At 43.8% G+C, this 15,493-nt stretch overlaps 1 protein-coding gene across 4 annotated transcripts in view; it reads left to right on the forward strand.

Moving 5' to 3' along the window:
* LOC144782290 (protein TASOR-like) overlaps positions 1-15,493 on the forward strand; it is an 865,833-nt gene that overhangs the window by 251,432 nt on the left and 598,908 nt on the right. For all 4 annotated transcript variants that reach the window (XM_078661579.1, XM_078661582.1, XM_078661580.1 and 1 more), the window contains exon 9: positions 2,980-3,083. In XM_078661579.1, the coding sequence (XP_078517705.1) occupies positions 2,980-3,083 (104 nt within the window). The remainder of the gene's footprint in view (positions 1-2,979; positions 3,084-15,493) is intronic.

The raw sequence follows: 15,493 nt of genomic DNA on the forward strand, positions 1-15,493 counted from the left end.
GAGCCTCCTGTTGGGCTGAGGGCCCATTCCACTCGGGCCACGGCGGCTACTACTGCCCTGGGCCGGGGAGTCCCTTTGCAGGACATTTGCCAGGCGGCCACGTGGGCCTCGCTGCACACCTTTGCGAGGCACTACTGCCTGGACAGTCAAGTCCGGAGGGATGGCTTCTTTGGCCGTTCGGTCCTCCAGGACTTTCTGGTGTAGGTTGTATTGGTTCGCAGACCCACCACCGGGGTTGGTATTGCTGGGGTATCTATTCTAAGGTAAGGAATCTAATACTAACCTGTTTCTTTCAGATGAACAAGTTACTTACCTTCGGTAACGATATATCTGTAAGAAACAGTAGTTAGTATTAGATTCCTTACCGCCCCGCCCATCCTCCCCGTTCTGCGAACTGATACCTAGGGTTAAGGACATCCCTTTCAGGGCCCTAGTTTCAAATGGCACCAGTGTTGGTTCTCACATGGCTCTGCGTGTTCTGGCGCGGAAAAGCTGTGTGCAAAGAACTGACGTCAGCGCGCGGAGGCGGCGTCTATATACTCCAGCGACGTCATCACGGCGCACGACGCCGACGACGCGGAGCCGCAGGGGACGCCTGCAGACGACGCCTACCGACGCGCAGGGGTACTGCTACGCAAAAGTTTCCGGATCCAGACTGACGCCTGGGGATATTCTAAGGTAAGGAATCTAATACTAACTACTGTTTCTTACAGATATATCGTTACCGAAGGTAAGTAACTTGTTCGATACAAGCATGTGAATCTATGAATGATTCAATACTGGAGAAAAAAACAAGTTACTTACCTGTACACTGTGGCCCTCCCTCCTCCCCGTCTAGGCTTGCCACTTCTATCTCAGACTATATCTTACCTTAGCACACTTGTGCGCGAAATCTGAGGTCTGGTGGCTCGACTGGGGAGCTGAGGTCTAGGCTGGTCTGTGATTGGCCGAAGTTTGGGCTTACATAATGAGGCTAACGACTTCCAAAATGTGTCTCTCCTTCTAGATGTTTCTTATAGGCCTGGGCGGTAAATTCCGTTCCGCTCGCGGAATTTGCAGAATTTGGGTAATTTTTCGTTAAGCGGAATTGCCAAAAATTCCACGATCCACAGCATTTTTTGCTTGTTCGCGTTTTCAAAATGTGTGTTTGCGAGATATTTCTCCCTGAGCATGCTAACAGCATTCGCAAAGAGGAAAAAACCATTGCGAACGGGCGTAAAAAGGAAAACTTGCGTGTTCTCTGAACTTATGCGTGCTCGCAGTGATTTTTTACCATTTCGCAGAGCTTTGCATAGCGCGACAACGCAAATTCCGCCCACCTTTAGTTTCTTATGTACTTCTATGGATCTTCTTTTCTAATTAAAGCGAGACTCCCACCATGACTGGGAAGATACAAGCATGTGAATCTATGAAAGATAACATTACTGGAGAACCACAGTGTACAGGTAAGTAACTTGTTTTTTACCGTTGTTGAGACACAGAAAGCTGTTGGCGTAAGTCGCATAAAATTTCTATAATATGTCCAAATGGCACATATCGCGAGGCAAATATAAAAGAATTTTCAGACACATTGCAGTTAATAAACACCCTGGACATAGTGCTAAGACTCTCTGAAGTGAGGCAGGCTAGTATTTAGGGCACTGAGACAAGACAATAGAGGGAATGTAGTGTATATCTGAGCTAAATGTATGGGTACAGTACTGAGCCAATCACACAAAAAGAATGGTAACTGTCATGTCTCCAGGTAAACAAACGTCTCTCGTAAAGCTGTGTTTTAATTGTTCCAGTTTACCTGTTTCATTTGAGTTAATCTTCATGTAGTGAAATTGGGAAGGGGCTGTATAGAGAGCCTAACCACTTCCCCAGGATGTGGTGGATCATCTTATGCTATGGTCCTGTAGGATAATAGTAAACTTCAGGCATGGTCTGACTGACACACCGCACCCAATGACTGGTAACATTTTCAAACTTACAGTGAAGCAGTGTTTGCTGAGGATGGTCTCACATCCAAAGATGAGCAAAATTATACTTAAATACTAGTGAAACGCCACAGTGCTATAAATAAATGAATTTCTGTGACACATAGATGAAAACATGGGAAAGAGATGTCATTTAATTGGAAAGAGTGAGAGAGGAACAAATGGAGGCAACTAGAAGCATCAGCAAATTAACATAAGATCTAGAGACATGAGCAAAAAGGATGAAAAGCTGACTGACCCATTTGATACCAGACTGTCCTGAGGCAATATAGTGCATAAGAGATCCAGGATGAATGAAGACTAGGGTAGTTAACAGAAAAAGGAAATCACTCTGTGACGATGAAATATATATCTTGAATGTTAATGTTTAGCTCCTTAGGGAATTGTTGCATTTGGTTTGAAAATGCTTTCTTTTATTGGGGGCGGCAGGACAGCAGAGAAATAAAGGAAAACGCTGACATTATTGTGGTGATTGTTTGGATTAGGATATCTGTCTTTTTACATCCAAGCTTGTGCTAGAATCCTTTCTATGCAGATTCTCTTCATAGTTAGTCACTTCCTCGCTTTGTTGTTCTTCTCAAGGATATAAGGGGATCTGGCTGCAACTCTAACACATGAAGCTTGCTCAAAAGACGAATTCCTTGGATATTTTTATGAGAGAAGGTGATCTAACTATGGACACTTCTAGCTGCAAACCCTTGCAATTGCTACACTGACACTCAGCAGCAGTCTCCCATCTAAGGAAAGAGTGACTCGATTATTTGTGATTTGTAGAATTCATGTGGAAACCAGAAATAACAAAGTTGGCCAACATGTTTGGATCATTATAGGAAGCAATTCTATAGCTTCCAGTCATTAGTTATGAGCTTGGTTATCTAACAGCTAAAGAGTACACTGGAAATAATGTGCAGTTATTCTGGTTCATCCTAGTCAAACTTCAAGTAATTTGTAAAATCTTTAACCATAGGAAATGTCAACTTTTTTTCTTCCTTGTTTACAGTTGTGAAGGGTGGTATGTATTGTAGCCTTTATGAAGTTGTGGAAAAGTCGAGGACTGGAAGTAATTTGGAGAGTATACTGCAAAAGCTTGAGAAGGAAAAAATTGTGAGTGGAACATGTTATTTTGGTTTATGAAATATTATTCCTCATGCGCTGTATGTTATTTATTGGAAGGAATTTTGTATTATTACGGTGTTCTGTCTACCCTGTGCATTGACAACTAGTTTGTTTTGTGGAAGCTGTTACCTATTTTCTCCAAAGAGAAATGCTTAAAATCTTCTGTGATATTTTTGTTGGAATATTGCAGCATGGACCTATTCTAAATTCAAATTATGTGTATTATTTCACTGTCTAATGGCTGAGCCCAGAATTGTATCTACGTTTTGTAATGTTTTAATTGGGTGTTCACTGAAGGAGTTCTTATGACCCACTATATGGTTGACTGTAAGCTCACAATACCCCGATGCTTCTTGTTCATCTAGTGGTTTCATAGTCAATAAACAGGGGTGGAAGACCATGTTAGGTCGTCTTCGGCGAGAGGACGAAATTGGCATCTGACCTCCGCATCGACAAGATGCTTTTTTTCACTGTGGTCTTTTACCAGGTTGGAGAGTAACTGTTTAAGGGAATTGTTTCGTTTGGGTCTTTCCAATATAATTTCCCAAGTCCGCATCTAATGACGGACAAATTGTATGCATGCAGTGTTTGTCTGAGAGCCATCAGAGGGTTAAGGCAGAGGACTATCTCAATGAGTTGAACATTTGCTGCTGCTGAAAGATCTGTCTGCCTGCCACAATATCCATCTGAATGTTTAAAAAGAATAAACAGTGCAAAAAACCGGAGTACGTGAGTTTGTTCTGTTTATTCACTCTACAAGGAGTGAATTGTGTTTGCATATATATATATATATATATATGTGTTTGTGTGTGTACGTATGTGTATGCGTATATGTATGTGCGTATATGTATGTATTTAAATGTCTGTATGTATTTGTGTGTGTATATATATGTGTGCGTGTGTGTGTGTGTGTGTGTATATATGTATATATATATATATGTGTGTGTGTGTGTGTGTGTATATATATATATATATATATATATATATATATATTAATATTAATACCAGCAAGGTCCAGGAAACAAGCTTGACTGGACATCTTGCCCTAGATGTGAGATCACAGGCACACAATGATCAACGTTACCATAGACCACAACCTAGCTGGCGAACCAGGGTGTGGCAAGTTATTGAAAGAAACCGTACTACCATCAGGTAAAGAATGGGAGACAACAACTTCTTCTCAGTCTAACATTGGATCTATCACCAACATTATTAGGTAAAAAAAAAAAAAAGACGTCATCTTCATCAAATTCAAAGGGTGCATAAGCCAATCACTGGTACCAAGATCTGAAAGTGGCAGAAATCTGTTAGAGACGGAAACACAACCCAAGGCTTGAGCTTAAAAATAAGGGACTCCCCTCTTTGTTATATTGTCGGGGCAGGAGGGTCTAGTATAAAAAAAAAAAGCCCAACTGGACAGCACTTGCCATTAAACCAAAGTTGCTGGGCTTGTGGCCCGAAACAATCAACTGATGTGCCAGAGCCGGTGCCCTACAGTTAACTATAGAGTCCCCTCTACTGATTTCAATGAACTGCCAATCCACCCAGTTCCCTCACCAAAAGGATATCATTATATTCAGACATTTCAAGGGTGGTATTACTCGAAAGCCAATGACTGACTTAATTGAGTTCTCAATGCGCTTGTCTTGTCTGAGGGCAGTGGGGGTACTCCAATCAAAACCGCCACATATATACAACAATCACATGGCACCTAGAGTGCCCAGGGATAACTGTGCACATATTTCGGATGCGCAAGGAGTCTCCTCCTAAAGCTGGTACAGAGTCAACTGGGCTATTAATAAATGTCTCCAGAACATGAAGCGACTGCTGGGGGCTACGGGTGGTGGCAGCGCAGGGGCCAATAACGGGCAGGACTTTGGCTGGAGACTGCAAAGAATGTGCTGGCCGTAATTAATGATCTAATTTGTATGTCCTGAACAGCCCTTTCCAAAGAACTGATCTTTTCCACAAGGGGAATGAGTGCTGATGATACTGTTGATTTTACTTGAGCCAAAGCACCATCCCATAATAGATTCACAAATGGGAACTACATCTGCAAGTTCTTCAACCATTCTTTCACAAGTGGGGTCATCCAGACATGGACCTGTTTGCCACACACGAAAACGCAAAATGCCCAACCTTCGCCGCCAGGTTTCCACACCCGCTGTCCAAGGGCAATGCAATATGGATGAACTAGTCAGGCAGATTTGAGTACGCTTTTCCGCCAATCCCACTAATACCACTAGTAGTACGCAAGCTCAGGCAACAGTCTCTCAAACTCATCCTGGTAGCTCCCACATGGGCACAACAACCGTGGTTCGCCACACTACTGGAACTCTCTCTAGTTCCACACCAAAGACTGTCTCTGACACCATCTATGCTAACGCAGAACCATGGAGACATCAGGCATCCAGATCCAAGTCAACTGAATCTGGCGATCTGGCTCCTGAAGTCTTAGAGTTGGGATACCTTAACCTGCCACCAGACTGTATGAATATCATTAAACAAGCCAGAAGACCTAATACTAGAGCTTGCTATGCTTCTAAATGGAAGAGATTTGCCATTTACTGCACTAATAATCAAATTGATCCTTTAGATGCTTCCATCCAAAATATTATCTGTTACCTTCTCAATTTACAAAGAGGTAATCTAGCATATTCATCTATAAGATTACATCTTGCAGCCATTGTGGCATATCTACAAAACAGACAACATATGTCGGCATTTAGAGTACCGGCAAAAAAAGCTTTTATGGAAGGATTAAAAAGAATCATTCCTCCTAGGTTACCACCCTCTCCAGAGTGGAACCTAAACATTGTTCTTACCAGGCTCATGGGGCTCCGTTTTGAACCTTTACATAAGTGTGAACTGCAATTTCTCACATGAAAAACAGCTTTCCTTATTGCCATTACCTCACTTAGGAGTTAGTGAGCTTCAAGCTTTCACTATACAATAACCATTTTTACAATTACACGTTAACAAGGTGGTTCTAAGGACTAATCCTGAAATTCCTTCCTAAAGTAATTACTCCTTTCCATCTAAACCAATCAGAAGAGTTACCAGTTTTTTTTCAAAACCCAGACTCTGTAGCAGAGAGAGCTCTACACACACTAGATGTAAAAAGAGCTCTTCTCTATTACATCAATAGGACCAAATCCTTTCGCAAAAGAAAGCAACTATTTATAGCTTTCTCTCTTCCACATAAAGGCAACCCCATTTCTAAATCAGGAATTGCAAGGTGGATTGTTAAATGTATATAAATATGCCTTCACAAGGCAAAACGCACATTAACAGTTCCTCCTAGTGCGCACTCCACACGCAAACTAGGAGCCTCCATGGCTTTCTTAGGGAACATTCCCCTAGAAGACATCTGGAAGGCAGCAACATGGTCTACAACACAGACGTTCACTAAACAATATTGTGTTGATGTGCAAGCTAAGCAGCTAGCTGCAGTAGGCCAAGCTGTCCTCAAAACTCTCTTTCAAACTACTGCAACGGATACAGGTGACCACCGCTAGGGGAGATACTGCTGCACAATCGATGCATAGTGTAGGATCTGCAGCTCATATGCCTCGAACGGAAAATGCTGCTTACCAGTATGCATCTGTTCTTGGCATCTAGAGCTGCAGATTCCTACACGCCCTCCCGCCTCCCCTGGACCTGTATCTGTTACAGTTTTATCTTAATTAGATATGCACGCATGGACATCCCTTTTTATTTCCCATCATGGCGAAAAACAATCTAAGGATGGAGCCGATGCCCATGCGCACTATCGTCCAAGGGAGGAGTCACCTATCTCGTGACTACAAAGACTTCTTCCAAGATGACAACAACATGCAATCATCCGAGCCCAACACCAGGTGGCGATCTAATGCAAAGTGTAGGAATCTGCAGCTCTACATGCCAAGAACAGATGCATTCTGGTAAGTAGCATTTTCCTTTTAGTTAAAAACGTACTTACCTTATTGCGAAGGTCTTAAAATAAAGTACAAACAATGCTTATTTTTTTATAAAATTGGTGTGGATTTCCTTTTTGAGTCGTGTGGCCATTATTGGTCAAAGCTGTACAATAAAGGTCTCGCGCCCCTCTGTGTTATGGGCTAAGGCTGCTCGCCCACAGAACCACTAAGAACACTTTGAGTTTTAAATTGAGCCCTATACCCTTTTCGGGAACCCCTGGACTCTGTGCACGGTATAACCACCTAGTGGCATATCGTATACAGAGCCAGCTTCTTACACAGCCCAAGACTAAAAAACAGTAACTCCAAGAGTCAGTTGGCTAGCACCCTGGAACGAGCACAAACCGGCAAAGTGCTAACCACCGGTGAAGATTCGATGCTAACTGCCGCTGGGCGCCCTAAGAGACCGATCCTCATTGGCAAAAAGTTGCACCCAAGTCTGCTGGACCGGGAGTGCCGTCCGAGTCGCAATTGTCGTCCAAGAGGGACACTGGCCCCCATTAAATGATTTTGCTGCCTTCACTCTCCTCCGTGACTGGTAGCCCAGCAGCTGCTGCCCTTCTACTGTCTTGAAGAGGACTTTGTGGGGCCCAACCTCTGTGGTCAAAGTTGCCCTTCATCACCCGTGGACCGAGGAATAACCACAAAGGCACCCACTTCGTTCGTACAAATAACCGGAGCACAATTGAGCATTTTTTCCTCCTGTATTGTCGGCATCAGGACTACTTCATTGTCTATGGCGGTCATATTCGAAAAGTTTGGAACTGGACTGGAAAACGATCCAATGGCCAGGTAACTGTCCAGACCAACCCTACTTGCCCCCTAGACCTTCTACTGGACGGAGTTAGTCGCCCAAGCCAGACTGGAGTAGCCTAACTAAACTTTTAAAAAGTTTACCAAGTTTTTGTTGACCCATGCTTGTTTGCAGGTGAATTAAAGAGTGATATAACCTTTATAAAACGTGTGGTTGAATTAAAGAGTGATAAAATCTTTATCTGTATTTCCGGACCTCTCCGGTGGATTATTCTCATCAAGGACTTTAAAAATTAATAGAAATTTAATTATTTTTATAAATTGGTTTCTTTGTCTAAGCCATGCTACTCAAAGCCACCGCTAACCAGGGTTGAGCTTAAGGTTTTACAAACTAGCCTGACTGGACCCAGAAAATGTTTTGCGAGTGTAGTCCACGATAAGGCTACCTAGCCATATCATATCATACACCCAGATCCTCACACCCCCTAATAGTAAAGGGTGTAAAACTCACAAGGACTGTCAAACAGATGTCTGTGACAGATCTATATACGACGTATGCCTCTGGTATTTGGGTTTGGCACAGAACTCCAGGACCTGCAACGACTGTGCCCAAATGAATCCAAAAGCCTTCTGAGCTTAACCCTTTCGATGCAAATGACGGAATGGTTCCGCCAATGCGCCACAGTGCTTGTGTGCGCATGACTGAACCATTCTGTCATGTGCACATGAGCACTAAATCCCTTTTGTTTTGCCTCTGGAGGTGGGGACGAGCTACCCAACCTCCGGAGGCATTTGTTTTCAATGTAATGACGATTGCGTGCTGACATCATTACATTGAAACTGTAACGAGCCCATCGGCTTGTTTCAGTTTCACTGTTTCGGTGCTCGTTGGGCTATCTCAGCCCCCTGAGCACGAAACTCAGGGAGAGGTATCATTGGAATGGGAAGAATCTCCCCTTTCTAGTAGTACCCCTCCCTAGTGGATCCCTGATTGCGGATCACCACCGGTGTGCAATCCCCAAGAAGAGATCCACCCCCAAAAACTTTCATACAGTCAGTCTTTCCTCCCTGGGGGGCAGAAAGCACACTAGGCACCAGGGATTTATTTTTTGTGTCTATATAGGAATGGGGGTTGCCCAAAATGGACATGCCATTGCCCCCCCCCACACAACCTCCACAGTGTTTCTGCCCTCCCCCACCAAGGGGCAAATGGGGTTAAATACCCCTGATCTGCCTGGGGAAAGCAGAAATCCCACTAGACAACAGGGATTTTTATTTATTTTTTATAAAAGAGGGGTGGGGGCTGCCCACAATCCGCAAGACCATGCCCCCACCCAAATTAATTTGGAAATCACCCCCCCCCCCCACACACACACACACTGGGGGCAGTAGCCCTCGATCTTCCCCCCAGGAGGGGGCATAAATCCCACTAGGCACCAGTTTCTTTTTATTTATGTACATTAGGGCCCCCACCTCCTTAAAAATGTGCCACAGTCTTTCTGCCCCCTGGGGGGCAGAACGCCCACTAGGCACCAGGAATTGTTTTTTTAATACGTCTTTGGAGGCTGCCCAAAATGGACGTGCCAGTGCCCCCTATCACAAAATGAACAGTCTTTCTGCCCCTCCTTGGGGGCCAGATGGGGGTTACTACCCCCGATCTGCCCCATAGGGGGGCAGAAAGCCCACTAGACACCATGGAAACATTTATTTTCATGTCAGAGAGTGGGCCCCATAGACCAGGGTCGCTCCCCTTTTTTTCACAAAACTACCTGGGTGTCTAGTTTTCAGAAATGTCTGGGTTTGGTAGGTTTCCCTAGATGTCCGCCGGGCCCTGTACCAGAAACGCTGGTGAATTTTGAAGTCTCCACAGTACATTTTCGGCCATTTCTTGTCTCTGTCACTAGGCTTACCCACACAAGTGAGGTACCACTTTTATCGGGAGACCTGGGGGAACGCTGTGTAGTAGGACATTTGTGGCGAGCCGGTGATCCCAACCCTTTCCCACACAGAAAAGTGATGAAAAGGTGATTTCTTTGAGCTAAATTTAAGATTTGCAGGGGAAATGGGGTAGGAAAATATTGGGGGATTCTCGCAAGCCACACCTCCCTGGACTCGCCTAGTTGTCAGAAATGTCTGGGTTAAGTATATTTTCCTAGATGCCCACCGAGCCTGGGACCAAATACGCAGTTAACTCGCTCGTAAAACCAAGTCTTTGTGATCGCTAATTTTGAAGCCTCCACAGTACTTTTGGGGCGTTCCCTGTCGCAGGTACTAGTCCTACCCAGTTTGTGGCATCCTGCCGATTTCAGATCTTTCCATCACAGAAAACTGAGGAAACTGTTTTTTTTTTTTTTTTTTTACAATGTTTGAGGTGTGCATGGAATACTGGGTAAAGCAAACACAAGGAGATGATGGACGGAGCACTGAAACTTTTCAGACACTCGCCACCAGTTACAGGTCTGGGTTGAATCCTTTATCGTTCTTTAGCTCACTTTGCCACCCCAGTTCAGACCCAGCCATATGCAAATAAGTCTTGACCCTGTGCCTCATGGGAATAGTCCAGCCCGAACTGCCAAACCATGTCTTCCCTGGACCAGAAACAAGCATCCTGGGACCGGTTTCTGGCTAACCGCCGTCATCAGCCAGGCTAGCTTGAATCCAGTGGCAAAGTGAGCAAAGGACCCACGTCTGGGCATACTCTGCCAGCTTAGGGCGAACAAAGCAAACACAAGGAGATGATGGACGGTGCACTGAAACCTTTCAGACTCTCACCCCACAGATCTGGGGGTGAAAACGAGAACAGCAAAAGAATACGAAAAAAAAGAAAAGCAGAACAATGTTGTTATAACTTGATTGTCCTTCTGGTCACTTGTACTCTATCTCCTTCTGTATCTCAGGAGACTTGTAAAATCTTCGAGAATACGCACATCCAAGTGAAACACACACGAGTGAGGCACAACTGTGTAGGTTTACTTAAAAACATGTGCAAGGCGGTGAGTTTTCGGCGTGCAGGATAGTGGCAAGATGTGGCTAGTGAGGGGTTGGGGAAAAAGACGTGCTCGTTTAAACTACCTGTGCCCCTGGAGTCCCGTGAACGCGCCTCCCTTCCCTGTATTATCCCCTGCCCAATCCCACGTACCGCTGTGGCTGCAGCTCTCCGGAGCTGCGGCGGCATGAAAGCGTCCTCCGGGGGTGTCCACCACTGTTCAGACCACTCTTCCCGTTTGGCGCTGCTTCTCTCCTCGTCTGGAGGAATATCCTCGTCTGCTTCTCTTCCTGGTTTTTGGCGTCCCTCCTCGTCTGCTTCTCTTCCTGGTTTCCGGCTTCCCGCGGTCGTCTCCGCGACAGTCTTCACTCCCTCCTCGTCTGTTCTCGTCCCCGACGACTTCTTGTTGGCGTCTTCCGCCTTTTCAATTGAAGCTCCCGAGTCTCTAGTCCATACGGCCCTTTATGATTGGTGACCGTCTAAAAGGGGGCGTTCCCGCTCCTGTGGGCGAGAAGGGCTGGATAAATGTAACCCTTCCCAGGCTGCGCTCTGATCGGAATAAGGTAGCCTCGCTATGTTAGGGGATTGAAAGGTGGGCAGTGGCGGGTTGATGTCTTGTTCTTCCTCACAACTGGGTAACAGAACCTGGTGAAAGCCACACACTTCACCCCATCCTGGATTCCCCTGGGTGTCTAGTTTTCAAAGATGCACAGGTTTGCTAGGTTTCCCTTGATGCCGGCTGACCTAGTCTAAAATTCACAGCTAGACACATTGCGAGAAAAGGGTCCATTTTCACTGGAAAAAAGTGTTGTGCCTAAGTTGCATTTTGTAGCTAGAACAACAAACCAGGGCTTTGACTCATATCCAGTAAAGCAGAGTCCAATACTAGAAAAACCAAAGAAAGTGCCAATACTGTAACCAGTTAAGCTAAACAAGCCAACCTAATTGGGGCTCAGACTAACACAGAATCAATTGTTAGTCGACTGTTGAGACATATCAAATGTATTTATTTCTTTTTACTAGAAAAATGTTTTTTTAGATAACACAACCAAAACAAGCAAAATACTTTTCTTATATATATATATATGGCTAAGTTGCATTTTGGGCAGTTTTCTGTCACGGGCACTAGGCCTACACACAAGTGAGATACCATTTTTATCAGGAGACTTGAGAGAACACAGAATAGTTCAAGTGTTATTTCCAATTGACTTTATATGCATTTCTGCCTTCCAAATGTAAGACCATGTGTAAAAAAGAATTCTTTTTGAAAAATGTCCTCTAATTCATATGCTAGTACTGTTACCAACAATTTCAGAGATGTGCAAATACCTGCCCCTAAACCGTATATTTTGTTCCCATTTTGGAAATACATAGGTTTCCTTGATACCTATTTTTCTCTTGTTATATTTTACCTAATGAATTACTATGTAGTCGGTACACAATTAAAAACCATTGAGACTACTTCGGCGCTGTTGTGTTTCTATCTAGGACCCTAATTCGATATTCCCGATTTATGCCCTTATGTGGTTATAATAAATAATATCCTTATAAAGGCATAAGAATCATATCCATATTCAGTCATAGCCCATGCAGTCCAAATTAGGCAAGGCTACTTCCCTAGACTCCTAGAAAGTACAATGCGTTCTTTAAACAAACCAAACCTCCAGCAACCTGGGAATTCCCCATGCCGTTGTTTTGATTTGTCCTAGAACTCCTGCGAGCACTGAAAGAACGGCCAGTTCTTAGTGACATCTTTTATTGACGTCTAATGTCCAACCTTACGTCAAACCCGGCACCTTTCAGGTATAAATATACCAATGTTGCCTTAATCAAACGCACGGTGGTTTGGAGCAGAGCGGCTATCTACTTGCCCGAGAGCCCAGCTGATGCTAGAGCCCACGGATGCCGCCCCTTCCCTTTGACGCACTGAGAGAGAAGCTGTCTTTTCTCCTGCCGAGAAAATCCAGCTCCGGTGTTTCCAGATACCCTTGTGGGTTGCTGGGATATCGAGTCCTGAGAGAGAGATAACAGACCTCCTACATTCTATTACCCAGGTACGGAGCTGACTAAACCCTTGAGAGAATTCTTGATTCAGATTCCTTGGCAAAAACCAACTTAACTTAAAACTGCTACTTACTTACTCCTTCCCACGTATTAGGCTTAGGTCAGGTACACCGGGGTAGGCGTAGATTAGAAGCACCAGTTGAGTACGTTAGTTAATGTTTTTATGTATGTATATATTTTATCCATTTTAAAGTATCATATGGCTAAGAAACCATATCAATGCTTTTACAGTATTATTTCAGAATACTCCTTTTACTGTACGCACTTTACTTTATGATAAGTATTGGAATTGTGGCAATTCATTTCTCTTGCATGAGAAAGAAGACTGCTCAATAAATAACACCTTTTATTGAAAACGCCCGTCTCTCTATTTCTCTGCACTCTGGTGAAACTAAGTATGCACGATTGACTGAGTGAAATAACCGTCTATTGTTTTCACACGACTCTAGAGATACACTCTTTATTCTGAGGGAGCAAAGTTGTCATGTTTATGCGGTTGTCGGAAGCTAATCCCTTCTTGTCTAAATCAGGAGAGTTAACTCTTTCCTGAACATTCGAGAACGTTTCTAGTGACCTCTGAGCTAGCTGGCAAAATTAATTAAGTCTAACATAGTCAGTAGAGACCTAGTCGACCTCAGTCCTACGTCTAAACTGCTGTTTGTTATTCCAATGCGCAGAGCCTATTGGGAATATAGGAACTACACTACATGGCGCCCAACGTTTGGTAAGGCGATAATCTAACTCAAGACATTAGAGTAACTCAGTCGTGCTTTTTCACACAGAACCCTTTTTCCGTAAAAACTCCAAAAGACGTCTGGAGTGGGTAAAAGGTTAAAATCCGCCGGAACTTAGTAGGAAGAGATTCCTATGTATTAGTTTTTGGTTTAGTCAACGTTGAAGGATACAGTGTTCCAGAATATTGTGCACCTAATCTTTGTTTCCTTGAAACTTGTGACCTGCAAAAAAAAAAAAAACGTTGTCAGTAAAATGGTGGAAAGTGACGATGAAGCGGAGAAAGCTAGAATAGCAGCTGAACTCCTAGCGGATGACACCAGTCTCCAAGACAATGACCCGGAGGCTATAATCATTCCGGTAAATGTAAGAAGAACTATAACTCTTAAACTTATAGAAAACGGACTGACATCACGAGGTGGTACAGTCATATTCGTGGTAGAGGCCCATGAATATCGGCAGACAGAGGTATTCTATTCATGGATACACTTTCCAGCAGCAAACGCTGTAACAAAAGAATTCCACTATTACAAAATAGAGGAACCTCCGGATGAATACATTCCTTTCGAGGATGTTGAAATCCCACTAAATTACCAAGAGCACCTGCTTTTGTTTAAAGCCGCCCTAAAACATCAAAATCACATCACCAAGCACGGTCCACTAGGTAGACCTGGAGCCACGTGGCCGGTTCTAGCCAGCTACACACCACATCCCGACATTGATAAAATGTCAGACCGGGAACTTTTAGCTCAGCTAAAATTACTAATTAAAATACATAGACAATTGGTCCAATATGTCATGCGGACTTCAACAGTCCAAGCAACAATTAACATTCCACAGCTGACCCCTCATCAGGGGAACACAAACAAAATTACACCCCAGAACATACAATCATGTCTTGGTAAAATGCCCGCAAAACGGGAACAAATTCCATTCTGGTTAGCACAAATAATCACTCAAATAGAGGCAGTATTTCCAAATACTACTCCTACTGAGAAACACAGAATTCTGACTATCTGTCTTCCAATGGGGATCGCACCACATGTGGAAGACTGTGACACTTGGGGCACGGTCTTTGCTTCCATCTACACAAAAACACATGGTGTTCCGTCCATGGCGGTTATACCAGACGTACTGAGACAGATTCAAAATGAATACGGTCCAGAACCTGCTTTAACTCTGGGTATGAAATTACTGAAAGACTTCAAGCAGGTCTCGGCTATATTATTAGCCAACATAAAAGGAGAAGCAGCATCTGTGGGGATCCGCCAGAAATTGAAAGAAACAGATATAGCAGAACAACCTTTTGAACTTGCCAGAATCATAGAAAAATCCTATAAAGAACTAGGAAGAGATAGTTTGGGTAGGCAACCAGTAAAACCCCAACTAACTGAAAATCCTGGAAAAACATTTATTAAAAATAATCTGAACACTCCAAAAAAGAGTTGGGATGGTAATAAACAATCCACTCCCAGAGAAAAACGATTCCAGTCCAGAGGCAGGTCTCCTCAACGGAGAGAAAGATCTCCAGACCGAGGAGGCAAGTCTCCCCAAAGGGAGCCCTCTGAGAAAAGATACAACCTTAGAAATAGGGATAATTTGAAGAAACCTGATAGATATCAAGATATTGATACACGTCCCTCTCGATCTTTTCAGACATCGGAAAGAAGAGGACGGTCAAAACACAAGGAAGAGCACGTCAAGTCCAAAGACAAGGAACCTGCTCATCAAAGTAAAAAATTACAATTTCCAAGAAAGAAGGTAGCCAGTATTAAAATAATTAAACATGCCGAGGATACTGAGGACACAACTGAAAAACGGAGAGTGGGCCCAGACAATGCTAGACAGCGCAGCAGAAGTGACAATAGCTCGCAAGATCCTGATGAATCTTCTGGAGACAGTGG

This window comes from Lissotriton helveticus, chromosome 9 (assembly GCF_964261635.1).
Source record: "Lissotriton helveticus chromosome 9, aLisHel1.1, whole genome shotgun sequence".
Classification (NCBI taxonomy): Eukaryota; Metazoa; Chordata; class Amphibia; order Caudata; family Salamandridae; genus Lissotriton; species Lissotriton helveticus.